The following is a 22,273-nucleotide window of genomic DNA, read 5'->3' on the forward strand; positions in this document are numbered from 1 at the left end:
TAGAAACATTAAGGGGATTTTCAGGATGAAATTGGGCATCAACTCTGGTTTTCCCTACCCAGTAGTTTTGCAGAATACCACGGGTGATCTCTGGCAGATAGATGAGATCACCAGCTAAGGGAACTCGGTACTAGAGGATCTGCCTGAAACTTCTCTGCCACAGCCTCGCACAGCTGTACTCTTTACATTTGAAAACACATTCTCACCTCCCACATTTGTTACATGTGTATGTGTTAGGTAATGGGATTGGTTTCATGTTCAGAAATGTTTCTGGCTGGGGTCTTATGCCAAAGGCCCCCCATTTGAAGGTATGTCATGATTTTGCACTCCAAAGAACCAGTCAGAAATTGGACAAGCCCAGGCAAACAGCATCTCCTGAATATCCCACCAAGGGATCTGTGTTGTTGCTTACCTTCAGAAGAGAGGTCCTCGATACCCACCACAGAGAGGACCCTGTGGGTCATCCCACACCTACCTACGAGCACACCTCTTAACATGCCGACTTCAAGGCAATGCCATTGTCCGAGACCAGTTTTCTCAGAATTGTCATGAGCCCCTGAGATCCATTTTTCAGATGACTGGATTGTAAGTAAACAGTACAATGATGCTCGACAGCCTCAGAGTAACAGCTCTCTAGAATTCACCTTCAAAGCACACTTCCTTGACAATGCATATGTCAACACGAGCTCCCCGCTCACCCCCAGATCTCGTGTTTTTTTTCCCACACTGCAGCAATCACAGACATTACATCCAAGAGTCAGCACATGGCAGAAGGACTCTGCTGTGGGTACTTACAGGTTCTCCTGAGGTGAATCATTCCATAGGAGCCTGCCTTGCTTCTACGAAAACCAACACACAAAACCCCCCATTCCCCCACGGATGGCGAGAAGAGCATACGTACCTTCTGTGACAATGGTTGGCGGTTGTAAGACAATGTGCCTTTGGGCCACGCCAACAATGTACGGCAGTAATTGCTCCTGGAGGTCCCCAAAGCTACGGAATTCCGGGACAGTAAACACCAAGTTGTCATTGGTAGCTATGTGCTGAAGCTCGGCCCTGGAGGCGGCCTGGGCTCCGAGGCCAAACGAGAACACGCTAGCCTGCTTCAGTGCTACCACCCCGTCGCGGATCTCGTCACTAGAAGGCCCAGAACTTATGAGGACCAGCACCTGGGGAACCCCTTCCTCCACTCGGCTGCCCCCTGCCCGGGTGAAGTGGTTCTCCACCACGAAATCAAGGGCAAGGCCGACATTGGCCAGCTCCCCGCCAATGAACGCAAGAGCTTTCACTGCGTCCAGAACCTGGGCCTTGGTGGAGTAGGTGTCCAAGGAGAACACGGTTCTGGGCTCATCACTATACTGGACCACCCCCACTCGGATCTGCTGAGCTCCGACTGAGAGTCTCTCAAGGAGATTTACAAGGAAGTTGCGAATGACTGCAAAATGGACACTTCCGGTGTTGTTTGATCCGTCAATAAGGAAAATAATGTCAGCAGAGTCTTGTGCTTTAAAAGAGAGAAATGCAAAAATGTGAAAGCGTTAGAACAAGTGACCACATGCATCGTTCAGTGTTCTGACATGTTTCTTTGGAAACCAATAAGAAACACGAAATATGGACACACAAAACACATGTTGATTAAGGAATGTGAAATTCTGTTTCAGTTCTGCATTCTGAATGGATAAGAGGCAACTTCTTAAGAACTATGGTTAAAAATGGGACATTTATACCAAATTTGCATTTGCACCAACTCTGCAGTTACACTTCAAAACATCATATTCATTTGTCTGAGAAATCATGGGTATATATTCTAGAAACTTCTACAGAATTTGGAGGGAGATGTTGTTGCATGGAATTGTGCATTACCATACCCACAGGAGAAGATAAGGGAGTGCGTGCTGTTAACAGAAGTCCAAACATGATTTCTAAGTTTTGGACATTTCTTTTATAATCCCCAAGCGATCTTAGGAAATTTCTTCATCCAAATCCACAGCTAGGAAACAGAATCTCAAATTCAGGGTTTGGTGACTTAGCATCCCAGCATGTTAGACAATTCTTTGAGCAATAGTTTCTTCTCTTTTCTATAAAAACCAAAATGGCGCAGGTACGTGACTCTATAAATTTGAAAGGAAGAACTCAAGCTACTCTTAGAGTTCTCATCTTAAAAACACTCTTACAGATGTTTGTTTTGATCTTTTCTTTTTTTAATAACCTATTCTATTTAAATACAATTAGTTAACATCTAGTATATCATTAGTTTCAGATGTAGAGTCCAGTAAATTGTCAGTTGTACGTAACACCCAATGCTCTTTGTATCAAGGTCTTTTCCTTTTTCATATGACATTTAGTTGCATGGAACTCATATGTGGGCCTGGGATTAGGTTAGATGTCTTGTTCGTGTGTTTTTGCTATTGCCTCTATATTCAATCACATAATGCAGAACAATGTTAAGCAGAGTGATATGAAACCAGTCATGACATAATTATCCAACCTTATTTTTATGACATCCTACACTGACTGCCTAGTGAGACCATGAGCCTCTAATAAACCCTGAATCAGAATTAGCTATGGGGTTATACAGATGGACATAAAAATGGAGACCTAGGCCTCTTTTCTCTCCATAATGGCAAGTTACACACTCCTATCCCATTAGAGAGAATGGGGATTTTACAAGGCCAATCAATAATTTGGAGGCCTGAGCAGAATATTTCAAACGTTTGGCTAGAACATTTATATCAGACTGATTCAAAATTAGTGGAAAAGCCAAATTAGTCTGGTAAATGTTTTTTAATAAGTGCATGTCAGGAACAGGAAAGGATTCTTTGGGAGCATATGTGATATTTATATTCTGAGATTTTAGGAGGCTGTATTTAGGATATAATCACAACACTATGACTAGTCATTCTGGCTTTTTTAACAACAGTGAATATTTTATGTTTAAAATGAAAATTTCCTTAGGCCAGCAAAATTGCTTTCATTTTCACTATAGAAATAGGATACAAATCCAATCTCATAAAATGGAAGAATTTTGCTATAGAACAATTATGTTCTTCCCCAAATTCCCTCACAGTGTATGCCAAGCCAGGGATTGCTAGAATCAAAACAGCTTATTCTTCCCTCCCTTCCACAAAATCCTTGACATTTTTGCAAATGAATTCCTTGCATAGGGGAAGATATTAACTTGTAACTATGAGCTCTAATGAGAGGAATAATTTACTACAGTATTTTTGACACAGTAATTTTAATTTGCTTCTCATATTTTTAATAAACATCACACCCAAGTATTAAATGAGAGTGGGGCTTTGCTAAGAACGCCAAAGCATTTGCTACTCTTTAGCCGAAACTTAAGATTCCTGAGGGATCTCTGGGGGGATGCAGGGCCTCAGAAATGGCCCACAGCATCACTAGAGCCAGACGCTCTGTCCATCACACCACCATATTCCTCAACATTTCCCAGGCCTGAATCAACGCCCCAGAAAGATGATGGAAGATTGGCCACTGACTCCACATGCCAGGTCATTTAAAAGAAGGATTAGCTGTGAGCCTAGGGTCAAGAAGAGAAAAACAACACCTAAAACACAAAATGGCACATTCTTTATTTGTTTACTACTTTTTAATTAATTTATCGCATTATTATTTTGTGGTTGCAATTTCAGGAGTACATAAAGAAGAGAAGCCCTGTGGGAGAATCCTTAAACTTTTCTCTTCCTAAAGGCCGGATGGCAGCAGGTCATAGAAACATGTTGGATAATTTGTCATCACTGAAAAAACAACATTGTCCTCTGATGCACACAATGATGGAACGAACAAGGGCATGCTGTGTTATCCAGGAGAACCAAAGCCTCAGACGAGCACAAGAGCTATGGGTTTTTGTATACAACAAGCCATACCAATGACCAATACCAACTCTTAAGGATAACCCAGTGTAATAAACTTAAAAATAGGAGGTTGCCTGGTTCTCTGCTTTAACAGCTTGTGTATCACACCCTCTCTGGCATTTTCTACAGAGACATTTCACAATGTCCATGGAAACATCAGGCTCCTTTAACACTGCTGGAAACACTCTTTCCCTGAGCACATTTGTGTGGGCTCAGTGCCTTCCTGAGCTCGTGGGATGCTTCCTCTTTTTAAGAAAAGTAAAAAAGATCACATACATATTTCCTATGTAAATCTGAAAAACTGTAGTTGGACTTTGTGAGTGCTTTAAAACGATATCTGGCAAAGAAAAGAAGGCTGACACTGAAATCCTTGCTGAATACAGACCACTTATCGGTTTTGCTTCAGTGCAGACCTTTTGTATCTTAGTGAAATTCCTTCACAAAAGAATGACAAAGAGATTTTTAAAAACGCAACCTTCAGAGACCGATGACTTGAGCAGAGTTCATTTAGAACAGTGGGGACCATTAACATTTCGTACACATACAGGTGATGGGAAGAAATGGCCCTAACTTACTAGCAATCTCTATACTGCCCTCTGGCAACCTTTCTTAAAAACCATAAGCAGAGAATGATTATTATTTTACTTTTGGCTATGGAACATGCAGTGGGCTGTGATACTGGAGGAATTGCAGAGTGAAGTTAATCAGAAAAGACAACATAAACGGATTAATATTCCACCCTGGAGCTGCTAGTGGCTTGGACACTAGAAGACAGAGATGCTTTCTAGGCATAAAAACAAAGGTTTTATCATCTGTGTGGAAACAGACTCTAGGGACAGGCTCTTCCTCGTTCACTGATAGAATGGTTAAAGGTAAGGCAAACTCATCCCCTCTTTTTCCTGAGTCAGCCAAGCCAGCACTCAAGAAAAGATGTCCCATTTCTCTACTGATCACTTCACTGTTTGGACACAGATTAGTTCTTATTGCACCATTCAGAAATGTGATTGTTGGTGAATTACTGACACTGAGAACATTGTAGAGACTGGGATAGGTCATCACAAAAACCCACGTGTCATATTCCTGTGGCCCAGAGTGTTTGGTTTGGGATGCTCTGGGGAGTCCCAGATCCATCTCCTATAATCTTGCAGGATCAACACGTCTGTTATGACAGGCATGTCACACATAGGAGAGGACACCTTCCAGGGTTAAACATATATGATGGAAGCCATCACTCACTCCTCTGTCAGAGGTAGACCTGCTGGCAGGGGTGTCAGCCTTCCCACCCCTGTCACAACTAAGATCATGGGACCCCTAGGGAAGACCACTCTCTGAAACAACTTGGGGTTGATTAGTTCTGGAACCCTTTCTCCTCCAAGCTCTGCCTGAGATGACCGGTTCCTTCTCCTGACATCTAGTCAACTTCTTCCCCAGTCTTTGCTTTCTGAATCTGTATTCCCCCATTATCCTCACCACAATCCAGAAAGCTCTACCTTTCTCCAGACTCTTCATGCCCCTCATGCCCCTTTCCACCAGCCCCTCCCATGTGACCTTTTAGATTGCCCAATTTATGCCTCAGAATCTCAACTCTTTCTTCTCCCTGCTCCACCCCGTGTGTGGAATTAATAAGAGATGGACTCTCCGCCAGTCACCCAGACTCCTGCCTCTTATCTCTGAACCCCTGGGTGGCAACCACCTTGGAAATTTAGGAGAAGCCATGGCCATGGATCTTGCTCCCATGGTGGCTTCCCGGGTGTGGTGTGGAGCCTGCCCAGGCAGCTCCCCACTCACACCTCCTTCAAAGAGTCATCCACTTCCTCCTCCTCCTCCTCAGGGCACCCAAGTGATCTCTCCGACCTTCCTCAGAGATTCCCTCCCATCATGCTCAACCTATGTCCACACCACACACCCTGGGCTCATCTCCAGAGACTGTAACGTCTCTGTGACTAACCCTCCTGAATGGCAGCCTCACAGGTCCCCCAAGGCCCTCTGCCCACTGTACCTTACACACATGAGGGCCACATGGGCCTGTGAGCTTCACTGGACACTACCTACCCCCACAATTAGCTCTCAGTCTCCCTCCATCCACAGTGGTAGCGTTCCCCAGATTACACACCCGGCTGCCTCTCTAGGGCTCCTCCCCATCCTAGTCCACACCACTGTCCCCATCTTCCCCCCCATCTTCCCCAAAGCAGGACCCCTGTGTGGGCCATTGCAGGAGCTGACTGACAAGAAGGTCCCCTTGCCTCTCTTTCACTCTCTTTCTGCAAGCTCTGCCATGGCCATCCAGCAGGGAGCCCTCTTTCCAGGAAATGGGCTCTCTGTTCAGGTAACAGGTGCGAGGGATCTTTGTTAAATGCCTGACCCACCGCATGGAAGCTGCCTTTGCTAGGAATGGTTGAAGGACCTCCTGTGGGATCGTAATGGCAGATGGGGGTTTTATTGAGTTCATATTAAACTGCTTGAGGTAGGTGAGAGCTCTATTTCAGAAGGACACTATAGAGCATGGTCAAACCTTTGTTTTTAGACCGGTGAAGAGCCATCTCTTCCCAGTCCCACCCACCCGCCACTAGCCACAGTGTTGCTCGAATGCCAGCGGTTGCCAAGCTTATCTCCAAAGAACAGCAAGGCAGGCAGCAGCTTGGCCATGTTGCCATTACCTGTGATGTCTTTAAGGGTCTCTGTGCCTCCAGCCCCTTCTGGAGCCACGGATGACTGCACACAGGACACTAAGTTTCCTACTATGTCATGAAGTGAGGTAAAATTCTCTAGGTTGAAAACATGCAGATTGAGCGGTTCGCTTGCTATTTCTTTTAACGCTCCTTCATCTGCTTCCTCAACTCCAATGGCAAACACGTTAACATCAGCAGACTTAAGTTCCACTGAGGGCAGAGCAAGGCCGTCGTCCGAGTGTCCATCGGTTAACACTACGATAACCTGAGGGACTCCATCACGGGCCCGGCTTCCAGCAGCCTCAGTAAGGTGATTCTGCATTACGTATTCTAATCCTTTTCCAGTCTCATTGCTTCCCCCAATATAGGACATGTTGGAAATGTGGGAGAGGACTTCTTGCTTAGTACGGTACGTATTTAACAGGAACTCAGTATGTGGGTTGCCGTTGAACTGGACCAGAGCAAAACGGAAATCACTGTCTCCCACAGCTAAAGATTCTATAACATCATACAGAAACTCTCGAACAAGTCGGAAATGTTCCTTTCCAGTGCTCCAAGAGGAATCCACTAGAAATATTATATCGGCAGCAGCACCATTTTTGACATCTTTAAAAAAAGACATTGGTTTAGATTTTTCTCCTGTTCAGCGCAAAGCCTTCCTTCCTACTCTGTCTGCACTTGAACTGGGCGCTCTCTGAGGGAGCTCGCTGACTTACCTGGGTGCGGGGACTTGACTGCAGCTGGTGGCCCCTCACTAGCCCATGTTCCATATGCAATGAACCCTATATGGGAGCCAGTGGCAGGCTCCAGAAAATGGTGGGGAGGGGGGCGGGAGCATTCCCTGGAGTGTCTTTTAACTCAGGCATGATTCTTTGTGACAGCTTGAGCCCCAAAACCCACCTGATGAGACCAGAAGGCTATCTCATCAGAGATCGCCCACCAGCATTTTATGAGTTCATCCTTCAGTTTGGGCTCTGAGACTGGGCCTCAAGAAGAAAGAACCGTGAAAACTCCCACCACTTTACATCAACTAGTCTCCAATGCTTTGAGTAATTTGTGAGAAGAAGAAATGTAATAAAGAGGTCTTCCTTCAGTGAAGACTTGTGTCACTGTAGAAAAAAGCAGCATCTCGTTTTTCTGTTTTTTTAACATGAAGAAAGGTACTCTAACCAGTGACTATATATTTCTCAGGGCCAGAAAAGCCTTTGAGATGTGAGACGTTATCTATCTTTTTCAAAGATGAATCCAGTCCTCTCTGAAAGATAGAAGCAGGAGGCTCAGGGTGTCAGGCTGTGGGGTGCCAAAGAGTGCCCTTCTGCGCTGTGGGCCAGGCTGGCCGCACACAGCCAGCTCCTAGACTCTACTTACCTCAGGCTGCCCTGATGCCCCAAGGAATGTCCCCCTTTCCTTGAGGCGGTACTCAGCTCTCTGCCCTCTAAGGATCACGGAACCTTGTGGGAGGATCCCTGCCCAACTCCCAACTTTCCAGGCAAAGAAGAGGAAGACCCAAGCCCATCTCCCCATCCCTACAAGCTAATACTGCATGAAGCATTTCTCAATTTTCTAAAACTCTGCAAGCAACTTCTTAAGAGACTTAACTCGGATCTATTTTTTAAAATGGTTTTGAGAAACTGACTTTTTCAAGATAGGGTGATTCTAGATGAAAAATGTCTTTATGTGCCCATAATGATAGAGAGGGGGTGATCTGTGTGTTCTGTTTTTAAGAAAAATGTTTATTTTCAATCATTGTCTTGCCCTGGTTTTATGTGCTGTGAGACCAAACCAGTGCCAGAAAGGTGGAACACCTCTATATTTGGTAAAATATTTGTGAAACAAACTTTCTGCTCACAACCAGTGTAAAGACAAACCACCTGTAAACCAACTCCAGGTTATCCAACCTAAGTTTTCATAAAAATAAGCCATCTCTCCCTGATACAGAGCATCTGGAAAGGTCTATAGCCTGAATGAACACCTGAAAACAAAGGGTTTCACCATCTCTTCAAACCATGTCTAGGTTCTATCTCAAGCTTGTGAGGTCTCAGATCTACAATCAGAGAACATATTCCTTTGAATAAAAGTAAGAAATGTTTCTGGATCTTACCTGCTTGCTGCTGTTGGGCACGGGTAAGAGAAAAGCCTGAGAGAAAGAGACAAAACATGGCCACCAAGGGCAAATGTCGATGTTTCCTCATTTTGAATGTGTCTAAGCACCAAGTGAGAACCTAAACGAGAAAATAGGGCAAAGCAAAGTGATCAGTTTCGACACTCAGATTACAAACTAGGATTTATCCATCTTATGAAACGTAGCTTTGACTAAACAATACATGAGAATCTTTGAATCTAATGATTATATCCCTTTGGCCATAGCTTTAAAAAAAGGTCCGGGGGGGGGGGGGGCAATTAAACTTTGTTTCCTCTCAGACTGAGTTGGTTATCAAGTCACCAAACAAATGGCAAAAGGAATCAAGAGTAAAGGTATTTGTGGGCACAAAGGATGGTAGGTCTGTGACACCCAGCTTAGTTGTGTAGATTAGGTTTGAAAGAATCCCCCAGGAAATCTTTAGTTTATGGAGAAAATGGGCTTTGCCCACATTGGAGTATGTGCCAATACAACCATGGCCTCTGGACCCACTTCAAATCTTGCCCTTACTCTCTTTTTAGCACTCTTTTCCCAACAAAAACCTGCTGTGTGCCAACCAGCAATCTCCGAATGGAATGTATCCAGGGACGTTGAATCAACAAGCCTATGAAGCCAAACCTGAGGACTGACCACGTTGCTACATGGTGTCCTATAGGCACACACCACTTGGTGGCTGCACACATGACTTTCAACCAGCCAAACTCGTGTTCAGATGGGCTCGGTAGCCTGGGTCACCAAACTTTTGTCCTATAAACAACACCCTCTCCTCACCCCAAATCAGAAAGCACCTCTGCCCTATCAAAATTCCAATGACTTTTTTTTGTAGAAATAAGGGGGAAAAATCCTAAAGTCATAAGGTGTTCAAAAGACCCAAAGGAGCTACAATGATCTTGAGAAAGAAAAACAGAACTTGAGGTGTCACATTTCCTGATTCCAAAACATATTACAAAGCTACAGTCTTTAAAACAGAATGGTGCTAGAATGAAGACAGACGTATAGACCAATGGAAAGAGACAGAGATCCTGGAAATAACCCTCACCTCATGTATATTGTCAAACAATCTTTCAGAAGAGCGCCAAGTCTAAATAATAAGAAAAGGACAGTTTTCAACAAATAGCGCAGGGAAAACTGAATATCCACATGCAAAAGAACAAAATTAGATGCTTATCTTATAATATTTACAAAAACTAGCTCGAAACAGATTAGAGATCTAAACATAAGACTTGAAACTCTAAAATTCCTAGAAGAAAATATTGAAGTCTTCATAACATTGGATTTGGCAATGTTTTCCTGGATATGACACCAAAAGCAAATGGGAGTTGATGAAACAAAAACTCTGCGCAGCAAAGGAAACTATCAACAAAGTGAAATCAACATACAGAAAAAGAGAAAATATTCACTAACTCCATATCTGACAAAGGTTTCAATCCGGAATATATAAAGAACTCCCACAACTCAACAACAGCAGCAACAGCAAATAATCCGACTTGAAAATGGGAAAAGTGCTTGAATAGACATTTCTCCAAAGAAGATACACCAATGACCATTAAGCACATGAAAAGATACTCAATATCACTCATCATCAGAGAAATGCAAATCAAGCCAAGAGATATCACGTCACACCCATTTAGAATGAATATCAAAACAATAATAATTGATAAGGATGTTGGAAAATTGGAACCTTGATGTCCTACTGGTGGGAATATAAAACAATCCAGCCACTATATAAAATGATATGGAGGGTCCTCAAAAAATTAAAAATAGAATTACCATATAACCCAGCAATGCCACTTCTGGGCATACATCCAAAATAACTGAAATAGGATTGCAAAGAAATAGCTGCACATGGAAATTTGTTGCAGCATTTGCCACAACAGCCAAGAAGTAGACACAACATAAATGTCCACCGATGGATGAACAGATAATGATAAATGTGAGACATGTGTGTGGTGAAGTATTACTCAGCCTTTAAAAATAAGGGAATCCTATCATATGAGTCATTGTGAAACGAAGCTTGTGGAAACCTTGAGAAGTGAAATGATCCAGTTACAAAAAGAAACATACTGCAAGATTCCACTTAGAGGAGGTATCTGAAGTTGTCCAACCGTTAGAAACAGAAAATAGAATGGTGGTCACTAAAGGGTGGGAAAGTGGGGAGATGCTCAATGAGTAAAGAGTTCCAGTTTTGCAAGATGAGAAAATTCTAGAGATTCATTGCACAACAAGGAACATATAGTTAACATTACTGGACTGTTCACTTAAAAATGGTTAGGATGGAGGGCACCTGGGTGGCTCAGTGGGTTAAGCATCTGACTCTTGATTGATTTTGGCTTGAATCATGATCTCGGGGTCAAGAAATTGGGTCCCACTTCAGCATCCACAGGAGAGTCTGGGATTTTCTCTCCCTCACCTCCCCCACCTCTCTCTCTCTCTCAAAAATAAATTTTAAAAATCCTTACAGAAACATGGCTAAGATGGTAAATTTATGCTATGTGTGTTTTACCACAATTTTTAAGAAAGGACAGGAAAAATCACCTGTTTTCAAAAGTAAGGGTAAGAATGTGCCCCTTAAATGTAGCCATTGATTTAACAGGTATAATATAAACTTTTTTTGAGATATGATCATAGCTAAGAGCTAAAATGGCAACAAAATCCAAGTAAACATTTTCTTAAAACATGCTTCCTTGCCTCTATAATGAATCAGTATAATGTTTATTTTCTCCCATAAATAATACTTGGAAAGGAAGAAGAAAATATGTATCAGGCAGCAAAATTTAAGGTTTGGGGAACAAGACTTGAGTCGTTTGAAAGTAAAAAAGAATCTGATATAACAGTGAGACCTGGTGCAAAAATTATTTCTGCCCTCAGTACGGTCTGAGCTCTTAAATCAGCTCCAGGAAATGCCTAAGCTTTTGCACCTGTTGACCTCTCCAGCTTGACCTTCCTCTTGCCCTAGGAGATGGCCCAATGATTCTGTTCACAGTTGTCCACCATACAATGCAGGAACTCCATCTTCCCCACATTGTGAATGAAGCCAGTATTAAGGATGATCTGCTATTGTCAGTGTTATATAGAGAAACACAAGTCATAATAGCAGAGGAAAGTCTGTCTATGTAGTAAGGTGGCCTTGGCAGGAGACCAGTGTCCAGTTGGAATACTCAACAAGACAGAATTGAGGGCCAAGGAGAACCAAGAGGCAGCCCTCAGAAGGCTTCCACCTAAGGACACAGGTGCAGTGAGCATAAAGAAAACCTAAGCTGAGGCCCATAGTTTTGCCCACCACGTGTCAGGCCCAGAGGGAGAAGCTGGAGTTCAAATCTCTGGCCCAGCTCTGAGGAACAGCAAGACGCAGAGTGTGGGCTCTCAGCCAGCTGGCCAAAAGTTGGTGGACTAGATGGAGAAAGGCAAAACTATAAAAAAGAGAGTGGATTCCAAGATCCACTGCACCTTTAGATTTCCAAGGAAAGCCAACAAAGAGATAAATCAACCCTGTGACTCCACTTCTGAGAGCTTAAAAAGAGAACCACCTGTTGATACAATTTTCTCTTGAAAACATATCAACACTGTGAAGAAAAATCTGTTCTCATGATGATCAAGAGGCCAGTCTTTAAGAGGACATCCTTTCTTTCTTACAGTAAGGTGACAGTGAGTGGTCACAATGGCAGCATTTCAAAGGCACAACCCAAACATCTTGGCTTGAAATTGTGAACACGCATTAGACATGGATCAATACAGTGGAGAAGGGCAGCCCGCAGTGCTTGGCTCTTGGTGCCATGGTGTCCCCAAGTCCTAACTGAGTCCTGGCTAGTGTTCATGGCACTTCCCACAGGTACCACTTGCCTGATTGGTCTACTTTCTCCACTGAGGATGACCTTCCAACCCAGCCCCAAGATTGCCTCCTCCACCACCTAGGAATCCCTCAAGCCGATGTTCTACCCTGGAAATTTTCCAGATTTTTTCATCCAGCCATAACTCCTTTTCTCCACATTCTGCTAGACCTATTTCTGAATTTTTCTTCAGGGGGAAAAAAAAGTAAATGCAAGGTTTTAATTTATATGTTTGTGTTCTCAGTTGAGGGTATACACATTTTTTAGAGGGGGGAAAGGGAAGAGGGAGAGAAAGAACCTCAAGCAGGCTCCATGCCAGCATGGAGCCCAACACAGGACCCAATCTCACAATCTGGAGATCATGGCCTGAGTCAATATCAAGAGTCTCTTAACTGCCATCCAGGCGCCTGGGGATATACACATTAGAACAATGTAAAAGTACATTGTACGTGTACTATTGTTGATTCTTTCTATTAAAATTAAACATTGGAGTTTTCTATCATCAATAAGCATCCTATTAGAAAATAGTTTTATAGGAAAATTGTGTGTCCATATTATTTAAATGCTACTGGATTCTTCCCAAAACTCCAGGCAGCCCTTTCTAAAACAACTTGTAATACTGTAATTAGTCAAAACATTTTTTTAATATGGATCCAGAAATTTCACAGGACCTGTCAACTTCCCACAAACGTGTACACAACTGTATCTGGGGTTTTCTGGGGATAAGATCCATGTCCGCGTGTGATTTTAGAAGCATCTATTCTACCTCCCCACTAAAGTTTAAGTACCATAGTACCACCGCTTCAGTGAAAAATTTTAATGTGAATCTTTCAGGGAGTCTAGCTTAACCTTTTTAAACATTTGATCTACGCACAAGATTCAAGGTTCTAAGTAGTGCTTTTGTTTAAGAATGAGAGCAAGAGACTATCACAGGGCCTCAGCAGAAATCACTGGACCGTGTAATTCATGCGGGGGGGGGGGGGGGGAAGCAGGAAGGGAGATAAGATCTGCTCACTCCCTGCTGGGTGTGGGACAGGAGGACCCCAGGCCCCTGCCAGCAGCCTTCACAAATGGGTACACTGTGTTCACCAGTTTACTAATGGCTTTGTAACCATCCCTGCAACTCACACAGTGTCACATCTGACTTCTTACAGTCCTCGGGTCCTCTCCTACGTTGAACATGGAGTAGGCTCTCTACTGAGAAATTCCGAAATAATTTTCTCATCTTTGATAAAGCGCAAAAAAAAAAAAAAAAATCTAAACTGTAATGAGATGAAATCTCTAACATCTTCCTGAGACATTACTTACTCCAACTCTTCTCTAAGGACAATGAACCTGAAATTGGTTGAAAATGACATATAAAAACTTTGATTTCCAAGATACTCATCTTTAGAAGAGTAACCCCATAAATGAAGTGCTGCCCATTGAGACACAAAATAATGAAATGAGTGTACAGTGCACAGGAATTGTGTTTTCTAAAATCTACCCAGATATTAAGGAAAAAAGGAAGGGAGGGGAGGAGAAGACTGGAAGAGAACAGGGGGAGGGGAGGAGAGGGGAGGGGAGGGAGGACAGATGCGGAAAACTCCTGTTTTGGAGACGTTGCTTGTGTTATCCAAGCCACACTCATGACTGATGAGCTCACGTGGTTTGGCCAAGTTGAATCCCCAGGTGGGAAAACTGCTTTCGGTCCCGCACATTTTCTTGCCATCGTGCTTGGGAGCCAGTCATGTGGCTTTAGTGTTCCTCGCCCAGCTGCTGGATATTTGTTAATGTGTCTGTTTGCAATTAAGTCTATTCTATTTATCATGTCATGGAGTCCCAATTTTTAAAACTGAAGTTTTTAAAAGATGTCAAACATCATCTTCCCAAATGATCAGTGGGCTTGCTCATTTTAGCAAGGGAGAAAGACGCAGCCCCTCCCTCATCACCCTCCCCCCAACCCCAGAAAATAGAGGCAAGAGAGCCCGAGTAGTATTTATGGCACTTCCGTCTCACCCATGGGATTTCATGCCCTCCACCCAACAACCCAATGACTGCTTCCATCCCCTCCCCCTCATTTTATAGCTGGAAACTGAAAGCAGGGGAGGCAAGACCACATGGATAAAACAAGATAGAACCAGAATCCTACCCAGAATCCTAACCAAAGTCTGTGTTTGCAAAGCCCATGGGAAAATCCCCTGAAAACCCTGAGAGACGGTGCCAGGTCTGGCCCAGATCCCAAGGAAACTCCCTATCTCTTCTGGGGGAAAAATAGACTTCTCTGGGGACAGATTCTGTGTCAGGAGGATCCATTTGCCTGCTGCTCTTGTTTTAAACATGAAAGAAAAGTCAGAATTGGCCGCCTGAGACCCTTGGGTTGGGTGCGGTGAGGTTCTTCTTTGTGTCATAGGTTCTGGGTCCAGAAGTCAGCGGATTCGATCATAGAACTTCATTAAAGTTGCATTCTTATCTTTCCATTTGGCATTAGCAATTCCTTTCATCACTCTGCCTTGTTCTGAGAAGGTTCTGAGCTGCATTTTTCCTTTTTGTATCTGTCCAGTTGAAATTTACAGACATCTCTCATTTCAAAGATGGCTTTCCATAGACCTCCAACTTGCCATCCTACTGGGTCATATTCCAAAGACTTCCCCCAAGCTATTCTGCAATTCCATGAAATTCGTTTTCATAACATCTACTCAAAAGCTTTTTCGCTTTCCGTCTCTGGAAATCTTTTTTAAGAAAGACACACACACAGGCACACAAGGAAATAATTTTGAAACAAAAGCTTAAATATATCCAGAGGCCCCATTTTGAGGGCATTTATTCATTCTTCTGTGAGCACTACTTTTTAAAATCAGTCTGGCCCTCCTACAAGTTCTAGGATTTCGGTTAACTCCTGATGTCCCATTTAAAGTGGGAGCTACAGAAATCCTTGATGACCAGGAAGGCGTGTGGCCTCTCTGCTGCAGACCAGAAGTCACACATCAGGAAACCCTGGGGGCTCAAGCTGGCAGCCCGAGCTGTCTTCTCGGGCCTCCTTCTCTCCCTCCCCTTGCCTTCTGGCGGGAATCCTGGGAAAGGGGCCCTCGTTCTTGCCCACCAGGAAGGAAGAGAAGAGAGAATCTATTAGGTCCTCCATTATAGAAGGAAGAGGGTGGAATTTAATATATCCCTGCCCTTTGAAAGAGTTTTGGGGGAATCCTCAAAAGCAAATGCTTTGGAACATCTCAGAGAAAACCCCTCTAAATCTAAAGGTAGTCTTTCAACTGTTTATTTTACAACTTGAAGCTCATCTTTCCATTCTATGAAAAGGCCCAAAGGAAGAGGGCATCAGCCACACATACATAGGTCTGAGACATTATCTGTTTGACCCAGGCTCTGAACGTGTTTCCTGCGAGAGTGAAATTTTAGCTCTTCTGATGATGTATGTTGGCTTGGCCTCACTGCCACCCACAGTGTCCTTGTAAACACTCAGTGGCCAAGTCTAGATCTTTCATTGTTGGCTCCTCCTGGTAAAGTCAAGTAAAACGATACCCATTCAGCAGCTCCTGTATTTAAACAGGGCAATACAGAAAGGGAGGGATGGGATGTCCCCCCCATACGCAGCCTCCCCACTGAAGGAGGCCACCGGCAAGAGTATGCTAAGCACCATCAGCGTTAGCTTCTTTCCCCCTGTAAAGGCCACTTGAAGAGCCTCCAGGTGAGCTGCCAGATACGTGGAAACTTATTTAAAAAACCTATGACTAAGGTCCAAGATAATAACCACGAAGCAGAAAGTTCCACATCAGTGGTAGCTGGAAAAGCTCGACACCACCACTCATGTGTAGAAAACATTCTGCCCTCTTCAAGACCAGGCAGCCAGACACGGCATTTTCCCCGTTTCTCCTGCTAACGATAAACATTTAGCAGAGACTAGATGGGATTTGACGTTAAAGCAGAGAGAGAGTGCCTTCGAAAACACTTCAGAAGAAATTGCACACACGTCCAGCCCATGCCAGCGTCGTGTCCCGAGAGACTGCTACTTGGGCTGGCACTGGCCTCTGGCCACCTCTCTGCCTTTCCTGGCCACAAACTTTGGGGGCTCCTGGCTTCTCCAAAACCATGCTGTTCCACTGAGGAATTACCCAAAGTGGTTAAAACGTGCTCACACTGCAAGGAAAAATTAAACATCTTTGTTTTCTGCTCTGATTCATGATCAAATCTGAAAGAGAAAATTATTTAAAGTAGACTTTTTTTTATAAAAACTTAAGTCAAAACCTCTAATATAATATTATCAACACCAGATTTAGTGTAATAGCCTGGAAAAATTCTACTTCCTTACCCCTCTATCAGTAATGATCAGTTAATCTCCCTACACTCTTACGTGTAAGGTTCTGCTATGATTTCCTTCCCTCTGTCTCCCTGGGCCTGACCAGGGATGGGTCTCCTGCTGCCCCCACAAGAAACAGAGAGCCCCCCACCAGGGGCATATCGGGCAATGTGTGAGCCTCGGCCGAGCTGGCCCTAGCTCTGGGTGCTGGCTCGGGAGTGCTGAATCAACTGATGAAGATTCCAGAAGAGAAAAACCAGTTTCCTGGAATGGCTTCCCTTGAGACCTGAGTCATCTACAGCTGCTGTTCAATCTTTAATTTTCCAATTAAACTGACCCATGAGTTCTTCCTTCCAGTGGCCAATGCTCAATGCCCTGGGTCCATGAAAAATAAATGTATATAGTGCACACCAGGGAAATCTTACAGAACTAGTTCCCACCATGATTTCCACTGACCGTTCCTAACTCATGAATATTTCTCTGTATCTCATGAGACTTAGAATTCAGGAGGAGGACAGCAGGATCATGTTCTGCTAGATGCAGCCAGACTCCTACAAAAGACTAGCAATTTGCCTTTGGGAAAGGGTTTGGCAGAACTTTTCCTGTTTGTCTTATTTTTTCTCCTCTTTCCAGATTTTTTTAAACAATTACCTCTCTGCTAAGTAAACTTATAATATACTATTCCATAGAAGACTGGTCAATAGGAAGGAGTGCCTTTGTTCATATGATATCCTAAAATATTCTCTAACGACTTCTGCTCCCTTGATATTCCCAGTCTTGGGGTATCTGCTTACGAACTCAATTTAATATGGGCAAGAGTACCCAGAAATGCTGACTTTGCTTTGCTACTAACACTGTGATCTCAGACTAGTCATTCACTTCTCTGTGCTCCATTCTTTCACCTGAAATGTCAAGGGTGTGGAGAAAGCATCCACCCAGGTAGTAATTTTTTGATATTTAAAATAGCCGAATGGAAATCACATATTTGCCAAACAGAGGGTGAGGTCTATGTCTCAGTCATTCCTGTACCCTCCCTCAATCTCTAAGCTCCCCAGCCCATGGAGCAGAGCACGGCTCATTGAGCTTGAATGAATGAGAACACATGAACCAAGTAGAAGGTTAGGGACATCCTCTCTGAGCTGGCATCCTGTCCTTCAGGACCCCAACGGTGGGGGCCTCGGGCTAACAATCTGAGCTAACGATACGTCTAATTTAAAACGGGACGTTTGTAATGAGTCTGTGTGAATTTTTTTTAAGATTTTATTTATTTATTTGACAAAGATCACAAGTGGACAGAGAGGCAGGCAGAGAGAGAGGGAGAAGCAGGCTTCCCGCAGAGCACGAAGCCCAATACGGGGCTCGATCCCAGGACCTGGAGAACACGACCTGAGCCAAAGGCAGAGGCTCAACCCACTGAGCCACCCAGGCACCCCATGAATTTTTTAAAACTTGTTCAATTAAGTTGCCTCTCAGGAGCAAGTAGCAGAGGGCTGGTAATGAAAAGTTTGGGAATTACTGGATCAGTTCCCCTTCACATTATTCCTGCCAGTTTTAAAGTTCAAAAGTCCTACATGGAGACAGCATGGCCTCAATATGCAAATTTGCTTTGGTTCTGAAACAACCTACTGTTAATTTACACTTTTCTTAGGGATGGGAGCAAAATGTTTCTTTTATAAGTTCTTACTTGACTGACGCCCTTGTAATGAAATTATTTGAGCGTGCAAAATGCCTCGCTTCAAGGCATAATTTTACTTCAGTACCTGAGCATAGAAAAAAATAAAATTCTAAATGTATATCCACTTCAGGTATTACAGTCACATTTTAAAAGATGTGTGTTTAAACAGTCTAAAGTTACCCCTGAGCCCTGCTGAGAAGACTATCAACCTACTCCCTACAAACCCAGAAACCACACCCTGAAGCACTCCCACCACTTGGAGACTTTGCCAGAGCTCGGAAGGGTGCACACACCGCCCTCTAGAGGACAGAAAACCAGCCTGCGTTTTCAGAGTAAGCTACAGGGGGTCAATGTGCTAACTCAAAATTTCATCTCTCTCCCAGAATAGACTTATGAGACCAGAAGATGTTCGAAATTATGCTTTCAAAAATCAAGATAATGTGGACAGCCTCCCTTTGTGAACAGGACGCTGTGTGTCATAAGCAGGGGTTAGGCATCCCCCTTGATTTAGAGGGAGAAGGCAGCATCTTTTCCTTAAAACAGAGAATAACCTTCCAGAATTTTTATGTTGGAAAGACAGACACCATATCTGGAAATGTGAGGGTGAAGAGAAGCGTCCTTATCTAGTTCAAGTCTGTCTGAATTAGCAGAACTTTTTAAAGCTTCCCTGCATTAAAATTTGAATTACTTTGGGCTTCCATTTCCTCAGCCAGAGCAGCTAACGAGATTTCTTTAAATGTCAGGTCCCTCCTGACACCATCAGCTGTTGGTGCCACAGTGGAGTGGTTCTCCCTGCCTGCTTTCCACGGCGAAGATACCACGAGGGCCCGGGGTGGCATTGGTGGCATGGGCCGCCGGGTATAATTTGTCCCACTGAGAAGGGGAAGCTGCCTGTGATTCCTCCTCCAAGAGATAACAGATCCTCTCGGGTTCCTCCAAACTAAATAGTGACAAAAACAAATTGTCAAAGAAAACTGGCTGAGGCTATTAGCATGCCTGCAGGACAGTCTCGTGGCACAGACTTTGTGGCTTGCTGGCAACTTTTAAACCCTAATTGTGGAATTTCACATAAAAGTGGGTGGCAACGCGGGCGGCTGGTCGGAACTGTGCTTTATCTGGTTGAGCAAGTTCCCCGGCCAGGAAGCTCCCGAGGCAGGAACTCTCTACCAACTTCCAGAAGGGATAGACGACTGATTTCAAGCTGGTTTACAGCAGTGGGCCCTGCAGCCCTCTGCCCCCAAACTACAAATCCATCATTGATTATCAATTGAGGGTTTCTTCCTACTTCATCATCGGCGATGTGTTAGGTTCTAAGCTATGAAAATGACAAAAGGCACTCATGTGGCCAGAATAAAGGGAAGTGCGGAAACAAAGACATTTCTATCCAGAAAGATCTTATATCAAAAATGCCCTTAAGACCCCTCGTTTGGACTTCGGCCATATATCCCATCAGAAGAGCCACGAGCATGGTGGGATGGAGCTGGCAGAGCGGGATTCAAGAGCTAACCTTCTAGAGGCTTCCCTGGCCACCTCCCAGGAAGGTGGGATGGCCACACCCTCCAATTCCCCCATAGGAAAAATGCAGGATGGCCACACTTTTCCACCTTGCTGTGGCATCCTCTCCCAGACCCTGTTCTCCACCCAATGTCTTCTTCTTGGTTTTCTCCCTGCCAGACTAGGGAAAGAGAAAAATAAGTCTCACAGTAATGGCAACTCCCTGCCTCAACAAAGATGGTTAAGCCCACATGACCATTGCGTTGAGCTCCTACAAAAGTCCCTCACCTCCCCTCCCTGTGCCTTCACACTCAGCAACAAGTCCACATTAAGAACAAAGTCAAGTACAGGTCCCACCCTTTTGGTCCCCAGCCCCAGAGGCGGCCTAGATGTCAATTAAAGTCATTTCTGTTCAGTGTCCTGAACTACTGGGAATGGGTGCTCTGGGAGGTGGGGGGAATCCCAGGTCGAGGAGTAGTATCAGTCCACATGGGCTCTGAGTGCCTTTGCAGACCTCAGATCCTACAAGGATAGCTGTGCACCAGGCAAGGAGCTGGCTGCCATGGGCCAGCACCACTGCACTCCCTCTGGGCACAGGACACACCCCTGTGCTCGGAGCAGCTTGTTCTTGGAGCCCAGACCGGCCTCTTAGTGTGCTCCTAGGCCAGGCTGTGAAATGCTGATGTGGGTTTTATTCCCCTCCCCCACTCCTGGATTCCCTTGGTTCCTCCCAGCGACCCTACCCCTGCTTCAATCTTGGTCCACTTTCTAACACTTGAAACAGGTCCCCAAGGCCAGCTGGCCACTGTCAGGGAACACCATCCATCCTGGGTGTCCCAGCTTAAGAACAGGCCTTGGGCCGTCCGACTTGGCACCCGCACCACATCTGGGCAACCCGGGCGGGCCCCACGGCCCCAGGAGCCCTGCCTTATCCACTGGGCATGTGGCCTGAACACCAAATGCCTTCTCCTCCTCTGGCCTCGGCAGCAGTTTTATGCAAACCCCCCACCCCTGGCCCCAGGACAGAGACTCCAACAGTGACCTCAGGTTCCTGAAAAGAGGAAACCCTTCGTACCAGCCGAGGAACTCTTGACTTGGCCCCGAGCCAGGGCACCAGAGTCGCCCCCAGCCCCCAAGGGTAACAGATGTGCTCCACCAGCCCCTGTCCACGTGGAGCCTGGGGCAGAAGGCCCACCTGATGTGCCCACCTGGGAAGATTACTTGGGAAGATTCAGACAGAATCTTCCCCAGAAAGCTGCTCAAAGGGTAGTTGCGAATCCTCGCGAAGACACTTCTGCTAACAAAGCAAATTCTTCCCCTCCCCCAAGTTTCAGAAGGAGAGACTGTCAAACAGACTGCAGCCCAGAAACACTGCAGGATGGGCAGAGGAAACCCACAGCGCCACGCGACTGCAGCCCACGGGCGGGCCGTGGCCTTCACCAAGCTGCAGAAACTCCGGGGCCCCAAAGTGGGAAAGAAAGCTCAGTGGAGTCTTCCAGGGACCAGAATCATGTCCGGAATACCAACTCCAAAAGAGTGACCACGAGAACCCCCTGGTAACGCTCAACCGGGTCTAAAACCGTTCCTTCTCGCCCATGAACCCGGGCAGAGGGGACCACACACTTACCCTGAGCAAATCTGAAGAAATGTATGTCCCTGGGCTTCTCTATTCACTTAGGTTCGCATGGTTTTCCCGGCTGACGGCGTCTGCTTTCCTTTCTGCAAGAGCGGGGCTCCGGGTGGAGGAGGAAACCCCTTGCGGTCCTCGCAGGAGGCTGGAGCGCAGGAGAACTGAGCGGCCTTTGGTGGAAGACTGAGCTCCAAACCCTGGACTTGATCCAAGGATACAGTCAGGGCTTCCTCCAGCTCCTCCTCCTCCTTCTCCTCCTCCTCCTCCCCACTCCTCCTCCCGACCCCTCCTCTCCCTCTCCCCACTGTGGGCCTGACCCAACTGTAAATGAAAACCAGACTTTCTGTGCTCTGTTGCTTCTGGCCCCTGCTGCAGGCTGATGTCACCCTCCGAAGGCTGTCTTCACCCTCCAAGCCTTTTGCTGGACTCCCGCAAACCCCAACCCTTGAAAAGAAATCCACCTCTTCCACTCGTCACCTTTTGGGCTGGGCCCCTGGTGGTAAAGAGAATGAATTTTGGAATTTTTTTTACGCGGGTATCCATGGTTTTCCTGCCGTGTTTTCCAACACCATCTGCAGGGAAAACAGGAAATGCAATCTGCCCCCACTCCACCCTCACCACGCCCTCCCATTTCTCCTTGAAGTTTCTGAATCGAGACTTCTCTTAATAACC

General features: G+C 45.1%; 1 protein-coding gene across 1 annotated transcript in view; it reads right to left on the reverse strand.

The window, feature by feature from the left end:
• COL6A3 (collagen type VI alpha 3 chain) overlaps positions 1-21,816 on the reverse strand; it is an 81,321-nt gene extending 59,505 nt beyond the window's left edge. The window contains exons 1-4 of the mRNA XM_059393781.1: positions 21,599-21,816; positions 8,646-8,766; positions 6,533-7,150; positions 902-1,504 (exon numbers count right to left, since the gene is read on the reverse strand). Coding sequence (XP_059249764.1) covers positions 902-1,504; positions 6,533-7,150; positions 8,646-8,736 — 1,312 coding nt within the window. The 5' untranslated portion in view covers positions 8,737-8,766; positions 21,599-21,816. The remainder of the gene's footprint in view (positions 1-901; positions 1,505-6,532; positions 7,151-8,645; positions 8,767-21,598) is intronic.
• Between the last annotated feature and the right edge of the window lie 457 nt (positions 21,817-22,273).

Source organism: Mustela nigripes, chromosome 3 (genome assembly GCF_022355385.1).
Source record: "Mustela nigripes isolate SB6536 chromosome 3, MUSNIG.SB6536, whole genome shotgun sequence".
In the NCBI taxonomy this organism is placed as follows: Eukaryota; Metazoa; Chordata; class Mammalia; order Carnivora; family Mustelidae; genus Mustela; species Mustela nigripes.